We start from the raw sequence: 18052 nt of genomic DNA, 5'->3' as shown, positions 1-18052 counted from the left end.
TATTACATTTGGAGTATCTGAGCAAGATGAGTGATTAAAGTATCAAGATACGCAGGCTGATTCTTCCAAAATGAAGTTTACCTGGTTGTACATACTAGAACTCAATCTCAGAAGTGCCGTCAGGGTTGACACATAGCTAGTACAGACATAACCAAAGGAAATGCACGTAGCTCTAGCTTCCAGTTAAAAAATTTCTTTCTGGTTAATATTACACAGCAACCTAAAGCCAGCTGACACCTCCATGAAGGTAGCACCTCCTGCTACCAGAGCTGCAACCAAGCCTCTAGAAACTTCCAAGGCATCATCTACTGTGGTCCAGCCTTTGTCAGCACCTGTCCAGACTGTGTCTATGCCAGTTAATCAGGTAGGAGAGACAATATATTTCATTTCCAGAATCAAAAGCAAGCTCTTAAAGTGGCGCTTAATCCACAGCCTGAGGCTCAGAATCTCAACATTTTCCAGTTTTTGCTTCACTGTTGCACTTCAGCTTTGAAACTTGCAGCCATTTAGTAATTGCATATGCAGACGAGATGTCCGGGCTGCCAGCTAACCTTTACCACCTGGCAAAGGGAAGGGAACCTTTCATCCCTGGGTACAGGCATCTCTGCAGCAGTGAGCAGAAGGAGCAGCTGCTGCTAGCTCAGCCAGCCACAGAAGCCTGTGTGCACTCCAGCAGGTCAGACACTGCATGCCACGAAGGGCACTTGGAAGCATAAGTCAGCTCACTGGCGTCTTCACATTGCAGACTGACTCAATCACTTTCAATACCAGCAGCCTTCAATTTTTTCCTCTCCCTCTCTCACAGCAGTTTCTCATTAATGTTAGCATGCAGTTCCGGACCTTTTCATTCCACGCTTTCAGAATAATCATAACAGATTTCTTCCTTAATAGGAAAGAACAGTGGTATTTATTTAAAAATGAAACTTACTTTAAAATCGTTGAAAAGTTAATGAGAAATTCCCTCCATATTGCCTTTGCAACATGTACAGCCTAGAAATAGGTGGCAATCACTAAAGAGATGGAACAGATGAAGCAATGCGGTTTTACTTTTGACTACAAAGGAAACAGAACTAAGCCTTTGTGATGCATTTTGACAGAGGTATCCTAACTAAGAAATTATTATAATCTCTAAAACTTATTACCACATTCAAGCTTCCTGGCCTGTAAGACACCATGTGTAAAATTTGGCTGTGTTCTCTTGAGATGCTGAATCCCTAATTCTGGTGTTCCGGGGCAACTTTTATTTCAATTAAGAAATTCTACTAATCAAGTTATATAACCAAGTTTTCCAATAGCCAGCAATGGAGCAACATTTATTCACTGCATTGTAAGCTTTGCTCTGGAATTCACTCACCAAAATCTCTTTTTGTATCATTCCATGAGCATAAAGCACATTTCATACTCCTCAACAACCATACAGTATTCACCTATCAATCTGACACTCACTTAAGTTTCTTCCTCCTTTCAGAACCTACATTTTCCATGTTTCTAGTATACAGCATCTGAATAATTCTCTCATCTAGGATTTAGTAATAGCAATCTGAATAATTCTCTCATCTAGGATTTAGTAATAGCAATGCTTTGTAAAATTGATGTATTTTTCACTACTCAATCCCAGAAATTATTTAAACTAGAATAAAATTCTTACAGGAAGCCCTCTTCATCTAAAATTCAAGGGGGGATGGGGGGGGGGTGCCTGAGCCTTTCCATTTTCAAATTATTTAACTAGATTGTAAAAGATGTGTCACGTCCCTTCTACATACAGAAAAATCTTTTTTCCCCAAACATCATGTGGTATTTTGCAATCTACAGGCTGAAAGCCCCACAAACTATTTGCAAGGATTGGATGGAAGACCTATAGTTGCTGCTCCTGTGTTTACAAAGGTAACTTGTTTCATGACATATTTCATTAAGAGATAAATTAACTGTATAGAGAGGACTTTTCAGCTGTGAAAGGAAATACAGGAATTATGCATTTCTTAAGGCATTCAAGCACTCAAGTCATCATATGAAACCTTACTGAAATCAGTATTACTTGTAGTCCAATAAAACGTGTACTGACTGTGTGTATTCATTTCCTTTGTTAGATGTTACAGGATATTTCAGCTTCTGAGGGGCAGCTTGTAGTCTTTGAATGCCGGGTGAAAGGAGCGCCTTCCCCAAAGGTTGAATGGTATCGAGAAGGAACACTGATAGAAGATTCTCCAGATTTTCGGATATTACAGAAAAGTAGGTTTCTTATAGGCAAACAACAAAACTGTTAACATAGGAACACTGGGTTTCTTACTACAATGCTAAGAGCCTTATAAGCCATATTTACAGCAATAAATGTGGGTCCCAGAAGCCAAAACTGTGGATGAATTGAACTGCTGACAGGTAGTATCTGTCTCAGATTCCCTAAACTACTGCATTGTTTTGCCTTCTGCTTTAATCTCCTTTATACTATAAAATCCTTTTCTAACTCAGCCTCAATTCTGCTGTTTCTTTTTCTTTCTGCACCATTTATGTAGAGTTCTGTTGCCTATGAAGAGCCTCATGTTTTACTTAAGTGCCACTACATTAGTGCTTGCAGACAGAGGATTGCTTACTTCTCCACAAAAGTAATGTGATGAACACATTAGCATTCTCACATGTACCTCTTTGCACATAATACATGGTTGGTTATAAGTATATACTTCTATTTCCCTTTTCTAATACAGCTGAAATGTCTGTGGCTTTCACATAAGTCATTAGAATGCTGAATTTGCTAAAACTCAGTAGAAAAATCCTTAAATATCACACTAAATCAAAACTAAATGAAAGCTGTTTTATCATAACTTGATTTCATGCGCGTAATAGCTTCAGAAATCATCAACACACACTGAAGTAAAACTAATAATGCAAAAATCTCCTTCTTGCAGAATTTGTTTTCTGTTTGTAAGTGCTCAAAGGTGTTCATAATGTACAAAGGATTTGACATACTGTTGAGTAGAAGGCTTAACTGTCTCTGCCACCCCCTAAACAGAACATTGCTCCAAAGGGAATACTCTGTTATACAGAGGAGATCAGGTTATAGAGTTAGCGTTCAAGAAAAAATATATATATATATTGGCAAAAGAAAATATACTTCATGTACTAATTCTGTTATCCTTCCCTTTAGAACCACGATCTATGGCTGAACCAGGTGAGTATCATCAAGAAGGTCACACTTTATTCACTGTATATCACTTTGGTGATTTAATCTCACAAAATATTAAACAATTAAACTCTATAATGTAATTAAAGCAATTTCTTAATTTACTTACATCCAATAGCTAGTAGTGAGATATATATAACTACAGAATGTTTTGTAAACATAGAACTTGAATTAATTACATCACTTTTGAAGAAAATAATGTTTCCATTCTGGTTTGACCCAGTTCTGTCCTAGGGCCTAACCATTACATGTTTACATGCTGAGGATTAACAACATTAATGTATGAGGGTCCCCCTACATCTGAGGTTAAGAAGTGCACCAAATGATGTAGGTCTGCACTATTTTTATCTACTTCACCAGTTGGGGATATTGCATCAGATGTTTAGCCATGTCAGCCATTCCCTTTGCTCCCTACCACGGTAATACGAGAGTATCACATCAGGTGTTCCACCCCTGATATCAGCAAATCCTAAAAAAGTGACTGGATTTGCTCACTTTAAGGGTCAGAGCAGAGCACAGACTACTCTGCTTGATTTGAGCAAAGGAGTCTTATAGATTTTGATTACTTCTCCGTAAAATAGTCACCTTCTCTGTTATATTTTTCACTATTAAAAATAAAGTAGCCTCTCTTGAGACAAAAAAATTACCAATCATGGAATACAGGCTTGGGTAACTTTTCTCCTTGCCATATTAAAATATTTTTACCCCCAAAAATGTCTTGAAATAGACTCTTGTGAAATTTATAGGATCATCCCTCTCTATGCAATGTCTGTGCCTCTTAGATTTAGGAATGAATAAATTGAACTTCTACCAGAACCTACTGATGCCATTCCTTTACTGTCCAGTGGCATCACTGCTGAGTAATGTGAAGCAGTTTTTAGTGGGTAACCAGTTGGGTGCAGTTGTCACTGCCTCATCACCTGCTGCTCATTCAGAAGGAATCTGGATTTCCATGCATGCAATGGTTGGCAAATCCAAGTACTATAAACTAGATACTATAATGCCTTAAACTAGTTCTTATAATCCTACTACTATAATAAACTATTATTCCTCTGTAGTTGTAAGCAGATAACCTCTTCTCTGCTACTAGATTCTTCATAGGGATGACATGAAAATCACATTTAAGCATGGTACAGTCTTCTACAGAAATACTCATAAAATATTAATCCTGTGAAGCTTAAGGAACATTTCTTGCAAAATGGTAGCAAAGTAGTCACTGACTAAAGAAAAAATGCTATCAGTCCATGTTTTGGCACCCTTTAGATGCTACCCTCCCTCCCCTTCCCAGCTGCCTGAAGAAAAGATGTAATAATCAAAGAATCAGGGGTCGAAAGAGACCTCTGGAGATCATCTAGTTCATTTGCTGCTGCCTAGATGTCAGATACTGTCTTGGATGTTAGATTCTGCTCAGGCAGTAATCCCTGATTGACTATTCAGGACATAATTTCATTTTTATGACAAAATTTTTCACTCACATTTTTCACTCCCACAAGAGCTTTCTTCACAGAAAAAAGCAACTTTCTAAAAGCACAGTCACCTCTATCTGCAAATCTTCACTAGTACTTTTGAAAAATGCTGGCCATAAGGTATGTGTCTCACTTTTCTTCATCTCACAGGGTGACTCTACTTGAATTTTCCCAGTTAATTACACCTAATCTTTCCATTTGCATACATATATTTTTTTAAAATTACTAGTGAAGAGAGTGCATGATATTTCTCCAAATTCAATTTTAAGTTATTCACAGAGAAAGTCTACTTTACATGATTAGGAGGACATTCTCCAATGTTTTCCAAACATTGCTGCCACCTGTTCTCCACTTTTGTTGGGCATGCTGGAGCACAGAGCGTACCAGTTGCTACAGACAATGCTGATAACAGCTGCTGCACACAAAGGCTGCCAAAACTGACAAAAAAGACGAAACAAAAAAAAATCAAACTGAAAAAGGTGGAAAACATTACTGTAATGTCGCCTCTGGTAATCAAAGCTTTGTGTTTGTTCACTGTATGCTCATTACAAGTAATAATATTGTTCCAATGTTTTGCAGAGGAAATTTGTACTCTGGTTATTGCTGAAGTATTTTCAGAAGATTCTGGCAGCTTCACCTGTACTGCAAGCAATAAGTATGGCACAGTATCTAGTATAGCTCAGCTAACTGTCAAAGGTAAGAGAATGCTTTAGTCATTTGCTTGCTAGTGAATATGAGCAGGGCACACTGTTGCACTGTGTGGTCCAAGGAGCATATCCAGATCAGAAACACAGAATGCTACATCTTTTCAAAGAGTCTTTCCCCAGTTAGAAATGTGAAGGAAATAGGAATGTTAGGGAATGAATGCCCCACAACCCTTCCCACAGCAGGGCTTTTGCTAACTTTAAGATCTGTGCAATAGCCATTTCTGGAATCTGAAGGGCTGTCTGGTTGGCTATTTCAAATGTCCTTTAGCGCTGAGCCAAAGGAGGAAATTCCCAAACAGATTCTTTTATGCTGCCAGCAGGATTCATGCTGTCAAGGCACTAAGCAGATAAGCAAGCAAAGAACCAGTACAAAAAAAAAAACAAATAACACAGCACACTTGACTCTAATTCAACTCAAGGCCTGTGAAAGTACTCTTCACAACTACTGAGTAAGAGAATTCTGTGAAAAGAAAGTTTGTATTTCAAAGACACTGGTGGAAATCACAGGGATGTGGCTGTAGAACACTACTGGATTTTCCAAACTAGGGCTCTGGCAGCTCCTCCTGCCTCTTCCCCCTTCCCAGTATTTCTTTAAGGGAGTTCATTGTTAAAGGAATAAGGTCAAATTACTCTTTCCAACAGCTGGCAAAAACATTAGAGTGAGTTTTTCCAATTTTAAATTCCCTAATTTCAGTTCACCATAATTTATGGTATTTATCATCAAAAGTTTGATATTTATTATTTCAGCACCTGAAGACAGTAATAATGCTGCTGCCCTTCACACAATGAGCTCAATCAACTCAATAGCTGTTGAAAATCAATCGCCCCCACATAATCCTTCCCAGCGTGTAGTAAATGAAAACCCCAAACCTAAACTTGAAGGTGTTCTTGTGAACCACAATGAACCCAGATCGAGTTCCAAGATAGGCCTCCGTGTGCACTTCAAGCTGCCTGAAGATGATAAAGGAAGTGAATCGCCACCAGAAGATGGACTTGGCACTACAAACAAAACCAGACCCAGCTATTTTCATGACAAGATAAACGGACAGCCAGTGAAAATACCAGAGCCAACATCACCATCCAAGGAACCCCCTCCAGTACTGGCTAAACCAAAGCTGTAAGTAAAAGGTATTCTAAGACTCAGTAGCATCACTGATATTATTTAATATCTGCATTATCAAGTGTCTATTCATAGACCAAGAGATTGTTGCACTAAGGCACAAGACTCAAACGTGGAACAAGCAATATCACACAGTGCTAATCTAATTAACTGTACTCTCAGAAAACATGTTCTAAAGAGATGTATATCCCTCTTGAGAAAAGCATTCTCCAAATTTATAGAAAATACTTACCCCTTTAAGGTTTATTTAATTCTACAGTTTTCAGCTGCAAACAACAGATAACAATGCTTCTGTGCAGGCAAAATAGAAACGGGCTTTTCAGATATATCTCACTCAATTCTCAGTATGCAGTTTTGCCAAAAGCATTCATTTTCAGTCTTGCCCGCAGTTTGGGCAAGCAACTAGCTAGCAATCAGAGTCCCAAAGGCCATGCCTCATGCCTGTGTCTTACAAATGTAACTTTCCTTAAAAAAAAGAAGAAAAAAAAAGGATGAAATACTTAAGTGTTTGGTAATGTGAAATCAACTGAACTAAAAAGCACCCGCATGATTAGTGCACTGAGTCCAAGGGAAAAAATTTTAAATAGCTGCGTAATTCTCTTAGAGAAAAATCTCTGGAACATACACTGCAGTGTATTAAGAATCCTTTCAGCATTTTTAGAACCTCCAAAATCTAGCTTAACAAAGAGCACACTTCTTAAACAGAGAGAAGCTTAACTAAAGGCTAGGGAAGGACTTTATAAAGTAATTCAACGATGCTCTTAAGCAGGGATGTAATTTCATAGGACGAAACATTGCAAGCAAGAAAATAACTTACCAAGTGACAGAGGAAGAACCTGGAGCAGAATTTTTTTATTGTTATTATTATTTTTGAAACCCAGCCTCACGGTCCTGTCGACTTGCAGAGCTACAGTGTGTTTAAGAGGTGAGCAGAAGCAGTGTTTATGTTGGCCACAACTTGCATCTCTGCTTTCATAAGCCATGATTTCTCTCAGGAAAAACCCACAAGCTGTAACAAAGGAGTGCGTTCATATGCAGATGTATGTGAAGGAGACAAAAAATAAAAAAATCAGGATTGCACAACTTCTTTCTAGTTTTGGAAGCTTGAAATTCCTGTCTTAACCAGAATTTAATGTGATTTTTGTTTAGTAAATTATAGAAACAATAATTTCTTAAAGTAAAAAGTTTGGTTAACTTACTTGGTTTGGCAGTGCCATTTAGTTTCTGCTTCTATATTTTTCACTTTCTGAACTATTTATTCAATACTGGACAACATGATCAGTTTCTTTTAAATTCTTTTTGGGTTTTTTTGGAAGGGTAAAAGCTAGAATATTTTCTGTATGCTGTATTCCCATGTATATTTTACATTGTGGTTTATTTTGTTAAGTATTTTTTTCTTAGTTGCAAAGTAGAAAAGCCTTGAATACAATATGCAGTAGATAGTATCTAAGAAATAACAATTGCATGAGCATTCTCTAATTGATCACTACTGCCTATCATCAAGTGTCAGTGTGAATTATCACAAAGCCTTATCAGCTAAAATGCTGTTCTCAGAACTCACGTGAGCAGGAAACGAATAACTGCATGCAATTTCTGGCTTGCAAATTCTCATTCCAACAAATCCAGTCCTACTTTTTTTTTTAAACACAAGCAAAGATGTACTAAGGTAATACACAGCAGAATGCTATGTAATGCTGGACAATGCTAGCCCTTAAATATTTTCAGGTAAGGTCTTTAATTATATTTTATATGTTGAAGTGCAAAAAGCATCTTCAGCCAAATAATTTTCAAAGCACTTTGATCATTATCCTAGCAAGGAACAAGGAGGAAGGAAAGTATAGAGTCCAACTAGCGTAACACTCTTCTTGTACTGTTAGAGAATGTCATTTAGCAACTTGCCCTAACTGTTATTCTATCACAGGATATAGTCTTTTCTCTTGCAGTTCACATACAGAAACATAGCCAGTACAAAGTTTTCACCCAGAGATATGACTAATCTTGCTCATCTTCATTTTGTATGCAGCGATCTGACCCAGTTAAAACAGCTTCACAACCAGGTCTTGCTTGAGCAACAGCAAGTGCATCAGACATCTACGAGAGATTTGTCATTCAACACGACTTCATTGAATTCTGCTACTTCACTCAATCAACAGTCCACCTCAACCACATACAAGCAAAGCAAAGCCTCTGTTTCACAAGCGTTCAGCTATACCCGACCTAAGCAGTTTCTACCATCGCAGACCACACCACCTATCATTTCCTCTTCTAGCTCCTCAGTAACAATATTCAGCAGCGTCTCTCAAGGAATGCAAAGAACAAATAGCAGGGAAAATATCACAGGAAATCCTCCACCTGCACAATCGAGGTCATCAGGAGGATTTACAGGCAAAAGTGAACAGTCTTCACCAAGCCCTAAAGAATCTACGGTCCCATTAACACTGTCTACATCCAGTGTAAAACAGTTTCAGCCACAAAGCGTGACTCCTGCTCCTGTCTCCCCAACTGGCTGGATTCAGAATCCAGTAGCTTTCCTTAGCGCTGTGCTTCCTTCACTTCCTTCTCCACCATCAACCAATGCTATGGGGCTGCCCAGAAGCACACCAGTCACGTAAGTAGTATTAACTGTACGTGCAGAAGCAGAGACATTGAGGAAAACTAAGATGCATTTCTGTTTGAAGGTTCAGTGAAGAGCTTCCTGAAATGCGGGTCATTCATAAAATAGAGTGAGTGACATATATTCTCATTATTTCTTCTAACCTTTACATTCAGTTAAGAAGAGAGAAGTTTCTATAAAAATAAGCTTATATATTTTATTTATCTTCTCTTCAAAGCAAGATAAATTCAAGCTATAGAGAATTTTCAAGTAGATGCCTACAACAGTACGGGGGCTCAGTCAGAGATTAATAGGACTATTCTACTGGGGAAAAAAAGATTTAATGAGCTTGCAGGTTAAGTCACTGTAAGACTATTTGCCTACATCAGCTACAAAAGCATTCTAACATATTGCAAGCACTTTGTGTTAGCACTATTGTAAGCACAACTTTTGGTACCTTGCAACATGCAATTTCCTACACATGGTAGATCTAAAGGAATAACTTATGGAAAATTATTTTTCTGGTTGCAATACTTCCTGTATTTAAGACCTCGTTGAAAATCTCAGAAGAATTAATGGTTTGCACAAACATATTTTAACTGACAGCCAGCATGATTTCTTGACAAAATGACAATAGCACCATACAAGCAAATCAGGGTACTGATATGCTAGAAAGATTGTGGCCTTTACAGTTCCTTTCTCACATAGAGAGTTAAAATTACTATCCTTTTTGCAGAGACTGAGTTCTGTGTTAGCATGGTTAGCATCTGTACAACTCTATTCTTACAACTCCAAATCCTGTACAAAGCGAGCAATATCTCCCACTTTACTAACAGTACACCTCCAGTTAGTGATAACCATCAGTAAGCACAGACTCCTACTTATCTTACTGATAATGGATCCACAGATCTTACAACAGAAAATGTGCCGCCATATACACAGCATTCACCACCTTCTGTGCCAGGAAATCCTGGCTTCAAATCATTGTTGCATCCCTGCTCCGTCACTTCCTAATTGCTCAGCACAGGTAGGTCATCAGAATCACTCTGTGGCACATACTTGGAATCTTTTATGCAGAACAATCCACGGGGAGATACTTTGCACAGCAATAGTCAGTCATGCCTTTTACCTAGAGCTGTTATTAAGATCTTAACTACTGGAAATCTAGAACTTTGTACTCTAGTATCATGTGACTGCTGTGTTTCAGTTCTTAAACGATAGTCTAGAGATTGCTATTTTCAGACCTCACCAAAAGAAAACATGCTACATCTACAAAATCAAAAAGAACTGCTTTATATGTGTGTCATAAAAAAGTGAGAGAAATGAAGGAAAGTGATAGAAAGTCATCACTGAAGATGTGAGATAAAAGTCAATATGAAATTGTACTAACTTATCAAATTATTGCATGATATAGTAAAACCTACTAGTTGTATAATCATGGCATTAATCCATTGCAACATCATTCCAGGATACATCAAAACAGAACCTAGAGTTTTATTATAATACTGTAACATTTATTTTCTTTAAAATGTATTTCATTCTTGATAGCATTAATCAGAATGAGAAACACCACAAGAATAGTACACACACCCCCCCCCAAAAAAAAAAAAAAAAAAAAAAATCGTATATTATGCTTTGGCTTATATGGCTTATATTCAGATAACTGAATCTTAATATATCATGCAGGTGAATATATGTGTATTAGTATGCATATAAGAATGTTCTTTTAATAGCTCAACTCAGGGAGTAACAAAGAAAAATCCAAAGCCTTTGCAGTTACCAACAGATGAATCTATTCGGGAAAATAAAGCTGCACTTGTGAAGGACCTGGAAAGAAAACTACATTTCAGAGATGATACTAATCAACAAAGTAGCCAGCAGGTAAGAAAATCAAGTATTACAAGGTAATTTTTTCTTGTGAACTAAGTATGTAATGCAACTTGTGGCATAAATGGTGTTTACACAATTAAAGCTGCTATACTACTTTGCCAAGTAAGCTTTTGTGGTAAGTAGTGTTTTGGAATAGCAAAGTGAAGCTTTAAAAGGGAAGTATGAGGGGATGCAGCTCTAGAGGTTTTAGTTTGTGACATTTTAGCATTTTTCATTTCTGATAATCTCTATCAGAGAGTGGTAGGAATGCAAAACTTTTCTTCTCACAGAAGCACATTGGATTTCATTTTTCTGCTTTGAGATGTTAAAGCTCAAGGAAGTACTAATCGGTTCATCTTAACTGGAATCAATAAATGCGCCAGTCTGGGCAGTGTCTATAAAATAACAAAAATTAAAAATGAAATAATATTTTGAGGTTAAGATCACGATAAGTCAGGTTCATTCACCCTTGTAGGGTGTGCTAAGTACTTCCAGATAGCTGGTGTGGCCAGAAGCGATTACTGTTCTCACCTCAGCTGTGGAGTCCTCCATAGTCATCCCACCAGCACAGACTTAACACAGCAAGTAATGGTTTATCCTGATCTGTCATCAGTAAGGTAACTTTTCACATTTATCAGCCCTTCTGACAGGGAACATCCAAAGATAAGCAAAAAGCCATGGAACTTCTGGAATAAGTTATCCTCTCTGAACAACTGCAGTGTAATACCTGTTTTGGGGTGGATTTTTTTAGCTCTTGACCTTTCCTTCTGACAGATCGCACCACCAAAGCACTTTGAGTAAAACAACTGGCAAGCACTGTGTTTTGCAGATGAATCACGAGTGTTACAATTTGTACTTGCTCTGGTACTAAGAGAAATTATATGGAAAGCTACTGTGAAATACCAATCGGTCTTTCAAGTTAACTGCATAATAATCTCTTCAGAAACAGTGATGACCACTAGTGTCAAAGCTATCTGCTGACACAGAAGTTATTTATATACTTATTATTCCAAATGACACCAAACAAAAAACTTAATTCCAAAATCCCTGAAACACTGAAAAAGTTTGTCTAATTTTTCTCCTCAGTGAAAGCAGTGATTATTTAAAGAGACTAGCTGTGTAGCATTGTTCAAAATTCCTATTGCTTTGCCATTTATAAAACAATCAACAGTATGAGAATCATATTTTATAGAGCTGGATTTGCATTCATTTTGTTCTGTTTTTACTTCTTGTAGTTAAATTTTAAACTGAGACATTTTCATCTTATATGTTACATGTTTGCATTAAATTGATTGTTATGATGCGAGAAAAGAACCTTATTCACTTTCTATTAAGAACAAGTGCAACTCTACTCTGTATAAGAGATGATGGAGTTAAACATCCACTAAGAATCCTCAACTGTTGGCTTCCTTGTATCTTCTACATGCAATTTCAAAATATCCTTCTTATAGAAAGTGTCCTACAGCATTATCTTTATTATAATGCCAAAATTCAATAGCAGCATTTGACCTCATTGACAGTATCTGCAGAGCATGTAGAGATCATCCAGAATAAAAATGCAGATGACCACGTGTGTCTTAAGGTAAAAGTATTTTTTTTGTATTACTGTATAAATTGCAGTAAAGAATGAGTGATTTACATCCTGATGCTCTATTTATTATCTATCATTGCCTTCCATGCGAAGTGTTTAGCTTACAAGTCAAGATTTTCCTATGTGTCAGCATTATACACTCAGCATGGTATCTAATAATCCAGGTGTACTCCTTTTGTTTCATCCAGTACATCATTCATCACCACCACCAAAGAAATCCAGAATCAGGATGTAGTTGGTAATCTTGCTGATGTTGCATAAAACAGATTAGTCTTCAGATTTGTACAGCTATGGTAGTCAGGCAGAAATACAAATATGATTTTGATAAGATTCTAACCTGCAGTTTTGATGAAGCACATCAATAACAAGCTGTCGTTTTTACTAGAAAAAAAACCACCATACTTGTGACTTATGTGGATGGTAGCATATTATACTGCCAGGTAAAAATTTGTACAATTAGGAATGTTGGAAAAAAAAAAAAAGTGTGGTTCAGTTATTCTAAACATCCAAAATCACATTTGCTCAGTTCTTTCAAACAGAAGATACACTATTTGAGTATCAGTTTTATCCAATTGCAGCAAGACACAGGAGACTTTACTCAGTTTCTTCCTTGGTCTGAGGACAGTCAAGTTTACAGCTTTTAACCCCCAGAAGGACAGCCTAACTTCTTGCCAGTGGGTACAGCATTATTTCAGGCTGTAGCCCAGACAATTCTTCACTAGCAGGATAGAAATCTAGAAATTCCACCTTTCAGAACAGCTTCCTGACAAGGAGACTTAAGTCTGTCTCTCACCTTTTACAGCTCAGTAAACAAAAACAAAACAAAAAGTTTCAGACAGTGTGGAACAGGCCCTCACTTAGTGGGGCATTTCAGCTTAATGGTTAGGGTTGTCTAAGGAAGCTGCTAGAATTCTTCCAGTTTGTGCTGGAGAAAAAAAAGACAGATACAAAGAGGGACATGGAGAGAAAGAGGACTCTCCTGCCTAGGAACTAGGACAAACACTTGGATTCTTCTCCTTGCTCCAGTGGTTATTTCAGTATTTATGCACAAAGAGAGCAATAACTTCCCCGTCCATTCATCTCTACTTCCATAATGCCTTAATAGAACGGAGCTTAGAGGTTCCTCTTGGGAACCAAGTTTGAAACAAAACATCCAAGACTCATAAGATCAGTGAGCATCCAGGCCACTGTGCTATTTGATGAGCAAGGAGCACAGCCACTATTACGTGCACTTCCCCAAATTTTCACTCTAGTCCATTGAGCCTTTCACCTTCCTTGCAAATAAGGTATCTTCACAACATTCAGTCGGAATACACCACGTAAAAACAAGACTAAGCATGGGAAGAAAGGGGCAGACAATTTTAGGACATTTTGGCAAATTGAAAAAAAATATAGATCCGTAATGAAAAGTGATCATTTTAAATGGCTGGCTAAAGACATTTAGTCTTCACACAAGTGGGACAAAAAGAGGAAATTATGCTTTGTGGACAAATCCTAGAAATGAATGACATTATCTCCTTTAAGATTCGCTACACAAGTAATATATAATAGAAAACAGAGGTTAAATAAACCTCAACATTCTCTACAATGATAAAATTAAAGGAATTAGTTGTGCAAAAATAAAGATTAAAGTATTATGCCTCTTTTAAACCATTTTTTCCCCAGAAAAAGAATATTAAGTTGTGCTCACATATCTATGTCATTTCCTGTGAAGAACATCACATGGCACTGCTCCTTGGTGTGCTATGTAAGACCCAGACTGCCTTACTTTTAGGGCAAAGAGTAAAGCTATAGCTGTTTAGAAAATAATGCCATTATTCCCAGCCACCATATGTATATTCTTTACTTCTGCTAATGAATACTTCACAGTTAATTTGAGAGTAGAATGTATACAGGGTTTATCCAAAAATTTTTAGATCATTAAATAGCATGGCCTCTAAAACTGTATGCAGAACCTAGTTTGATCACACAGACCACATCACCACTAACACTACAACACAGAATCATTTCCTTGTAGTTCCCATACTAAGTCACCATCAGAAAGGTCTCAAGAATCACAAAGAAGTCTGTTCCTTGGAGCATAATAATTATACTTAATTCAAACATTCCAAAAATCCTGCTCAAAAATATACCCATCATATACTGAAGACAGCAAATGCAGGTAATTTTGGACTTGAATTACCAAAATTTGGTAATACAGGTGGGAATTAAGTCCCATGGAATCCTTATTGAAGCTTGTTTGCTCTAAACTAGAAATGCAAAGGGATTTAAGAACCCAAAGAAATTATGAGACCCTGGTATTAATAGGCTTAAACTCCCAATAATCATAGCAGTGAGTACTTAAACAATCACTTGCAGATGGCTTCTCAAGACCTTGATCTAATCAACAAAGTACAGATACTTTCATTTCTGGTAAGGATCCTGGCTTGAAGAACTCATCACCTAGGGGAGGAATCTTGAGCTGCTCATGCTTTCAAGCTGATAAGCTTGTGGCAGTTGGAGAAATAAACTTAATTTGCCTTTTCTTCTGTTTTCATCTTGTTCAATCACTTTTAGCTGATCTGTATTTTGACAGTTGTCTGTGTAGCACAGATGAATAGCTAGACTCTTCAAGTATTCATATTCACATGTGGATACTATGACATTTGTGCTCTGTGCCATGTAAGAAGACCAAAATAAATCATTTCCAAGTAATAAACTGCTTGAGTGATAATGATCAGTGATTAGCTGTTTTTTATCCTGACTTCCAGGGCAGTGGTATGGGGGAAGACATAGAGGGAACCCAAACTAAAAAGGAGACTTCAGTCAAAAGACTTTAAAGCCAAGTTGTTACAGCTTGGAAACAGACACTAAGATGCAATATATGCCAGCTTCTTAGACAAATTGTTGACTGGATTTAGAATAATTCTGCCAAAAAGCCAATCTAATATAAGTTACAACACTGAGATTGAACTGGGGAACTTGTATGGAATCGGCAATGAGGGGTAATCAGAATAAAACCTTTATATAGTGTATCTGAATCATCATTCAATAAAGCTTCTCTAACCTTTACATCAGTAGTAATTTCCACGATTACTTGACCACAACATTTTTACATTTCACAGAAGTTGCCAAAATGTAGCTGGCTCTCTATATTTTTGACCCAGAAGCAGAGCTGGAACCTTTGTACTCATTCCCTTAGTCTCTTCAGTATGCTGAACTCTAGCCCAGTATTAACAACGTACCCACTGACCAAATTGATTTGTTCTGTTCTTGTTCACTTGACAAAACACTTGTGTAAATCACATCAGCACACTTTGCCCTACTACGCTTATGTAAACATATTCAGAAATAGTTTTATGGCTTATGTGATGAAAACAGTTCTTCAGAAAGCCGTATTAACAGGCATTTTCTGTCCTTGATAATCCTAAAAGGAAATCTATCACCTATGAAAAAAATTATGAAGATTATGTTCCGTATGCATTTCTCCTTACTTCAGGGATTTCTGTTCTTTAAAGGAAGTTTAATGTAACTTCTTTGATCTATGTATGCTAGTGTTAAAATTTTAAACAGCAGTGTTAATTTAGCCTTGTTGGTTTATGTGAAAACATACAAACATATGTATGCACACTATCAACACATTTAAAAGACTAAGAGTGAAGTACAAATATAATACACTGCAAGAACCCTAATATTTTACAATAAAAAAAAGTTATATATGCCCTTGATTGTAAGTCCTTAAAACAGGCAGTCCAAACACATGCAGTCAGCCCATATAATTCCCAGGCCAGAAACTGTCTTTTCATCTGCATGAAAAGATGATTACTCTTGTGGCTTCCACAGACAAAGATGCAGAAGCCTGTGAGAAGAGCCCAGTGTTGATGGAGACAACCTGTTTCAGTGCCTCATCATCAATAATTTCTTCCTTATTTTTAATACTTTTAAATCTTCATTCATTTTATTCTAATCTGAGCTCAGAGGCCTTATAAGAGTGTAAAGTCACCATGGATTTACTGTGTCTAGTTTCTGAGGTGACAGATTTGTGGGTTACCTCACCTCCTGTTCATCAGCCCTGTTGCCCTTGAAAAGTACTTAGCAGTACCAAAGTTCTAGACATAACAAGTTAGAAACATAAAGCCAGATACAGCATTTCTGATATAATTATGCTATCATATCAGCAATATCCAGAAATAGTTACACAATTGTTAAAGGTTCTTTACATAAAAAGAACTAACACATTTAAACAGGTAGGCTACCATACCTGCTGTATTTTATCATGTGACTGATCATTGGTTGAAGGGAAAGAGAGAAAGGGATTACATCTAGCTTAATTAGTCCTTAATTAGCATACACATTTCCAAAGGCCACGCAGCATGTGAAAGCACTGAAAATAATTTTGTTCTTAGAATTATGTATAGAATCAATAGGTCCTATTGGCTGACCCAGGGAAAAAAAATATCCTCTCTCAGAAGAAATTTTTTTTCCACAGACTTTGCTCTCTGCTGCTAAAGAGTGCATGAGCAATGTGAAGGAATATATTTAAAAGTTCTCAAGGGAGTGGAAGGGAAAAAGTCTCCAAATATGTTTTCCAGTACATTGGCTGCCACAAAATTTACATCTGAATTACTTAGTTTATGGGAGACTAGAATCAAAATATGACTGCAGTACCTTCTGGTGACCAAGATGTTTCTTAAAACGTAGGAGTCACTCCCAGATTCTTACTTGATTCTTCCTTCCTGAAAACATGCAGACCTTTTCTTAGTATCAAGGCTAAAAGACTGATTGCTTAACTTTCCCCTTAGAACACTATAACTGGCTCTTGCTATCTAAAGGGAAAAATGATCGTATTGGTTGAACAGAAATCAGATTTTTACTATCTTGACTGATAGCAAAATTTGATCTATTAAAGTGATTTTTTGAGCCATGCTGTGTGAAACAAACAAAAAAAGATCAACATTTGAAACTTAATTGTTTCAAATCGTTTGCTGACCAGCGGCAGCTGATCTGCCCAGAGAGCAAACAAAGCGTACCAAGAAAGTGGATGGTACCACCTAGTGGTTGACTTCCACTCTGTCGTGAATGTCTTACACGTTCACACAGATTTTATTTTTTATTTTTTTTAAATGACTTAAGTAAGATATTCTCACAGCTGTCTGTGTTAATGTAGCTAAGAAACATCCGCTCCCACACAAGTCCATTCAGGTCTATCTGCAGTGCTTCACAATGCCCAGGATAAATACAGGTATGGTATTACAAACTGAACCTGGTAGTTAATGTGAAGATTAATGTCATAGCAACACATTTAATCAAATGTTTCTTGGTCTTGACATGAGACCTTCTAGTGCAGAACAGTGCTGCTAAGAATGAGAGTGTCTAGATGACATCAAGGGATTATGGAAGATGCTCATAATAAAAAACTATCTGGAAGAGGTCATTGATACAGAGATATACTAGTGTCCTATCTATGCAGTGCTCTAAGGGTTTATGGGCTTACGTTTTGCTTTCTCTGCTACAGCAGTTAGGCACTTGTCAGGTTTTATCTTGAAGGTAAA

At 37.1% G+C, this 18052-nt stretch overlaps 2 protein-coding genes across 4 annotated transcripts in view; one reads left to right on the top strand and one right to left on the bottom strand.

The window, feature by feature from the left end:
* The window catches only part of PBLD (phenazine biosynthesis like protein domain containing), a 73882-nt gene that overhangs the window by 3262 nt on the left and 52568 nt on the right, over window positions 1-18052 (bottom strand). The window lies entirely within an intron of this gene.
* MYPN (myopalladin) overlaps window positions 1-18052 on the top strand; it is a 69690-nt gene that overhangs the window by 36959 nt on the left and 14679 nt on the right. For 2 of the 3 annotated variants that reach the window (XM_052677987.1, XM_052677986.1), the window contains 9 exons: window positions 217-364; window positions 1813-1884; window positions 2088-2229; window positions 3140-3163; window positions 5221-5337; window positions 6096-6465; window positions 8492-9076; window positions 9147-9191; window positions 10795-10942. In XM_052677987.1, the coding sequence (XP_052533947.1) occupies window positions 217-364; window positions 1813-1884; window positions 2088-2229; window positions 3140-3163; window positions 5221-5337; window positions 6096-6465; window positions 8492-9076; window positions 9147-9191; window positions 10795-10942 (1651 nt within the window). The remainder of the gene's footprint in view (window positions 1-216; window positions 365-1812; window positions 1885-2087; window positions 2230-3139; window positions 3164-5220; window positions 5338-6095; window positions 6466-8491; window positions 9077-9146; window positions 9192-10794; window positions 10943-18052) is intronic. The other variant, XM_052677988.1, reaches the window with a different exon arrangement.

Source organism: Tympanuchus pallidicinctus, unplaced genomic scaffold (genome assembly GCF_026119805.1).
Source record: "Tympanuchus pallidicinctus isolate F22 unplaced genomic scaffold, pur_lepc_1.0 scaffold16, whole genome shotgun sequence".
In the NCBI taxonomy this organism is placed as follows: domain Eukaryota; kingdom Metazoa; phylum Chordata; class Aves; order Galliformes; family Phasianidae; genus Tympanuchus; species Tympanuchus pallidicinctus.
This window is presented reverse-complemented; position numbering and strand designations above follow the sequence as displayed.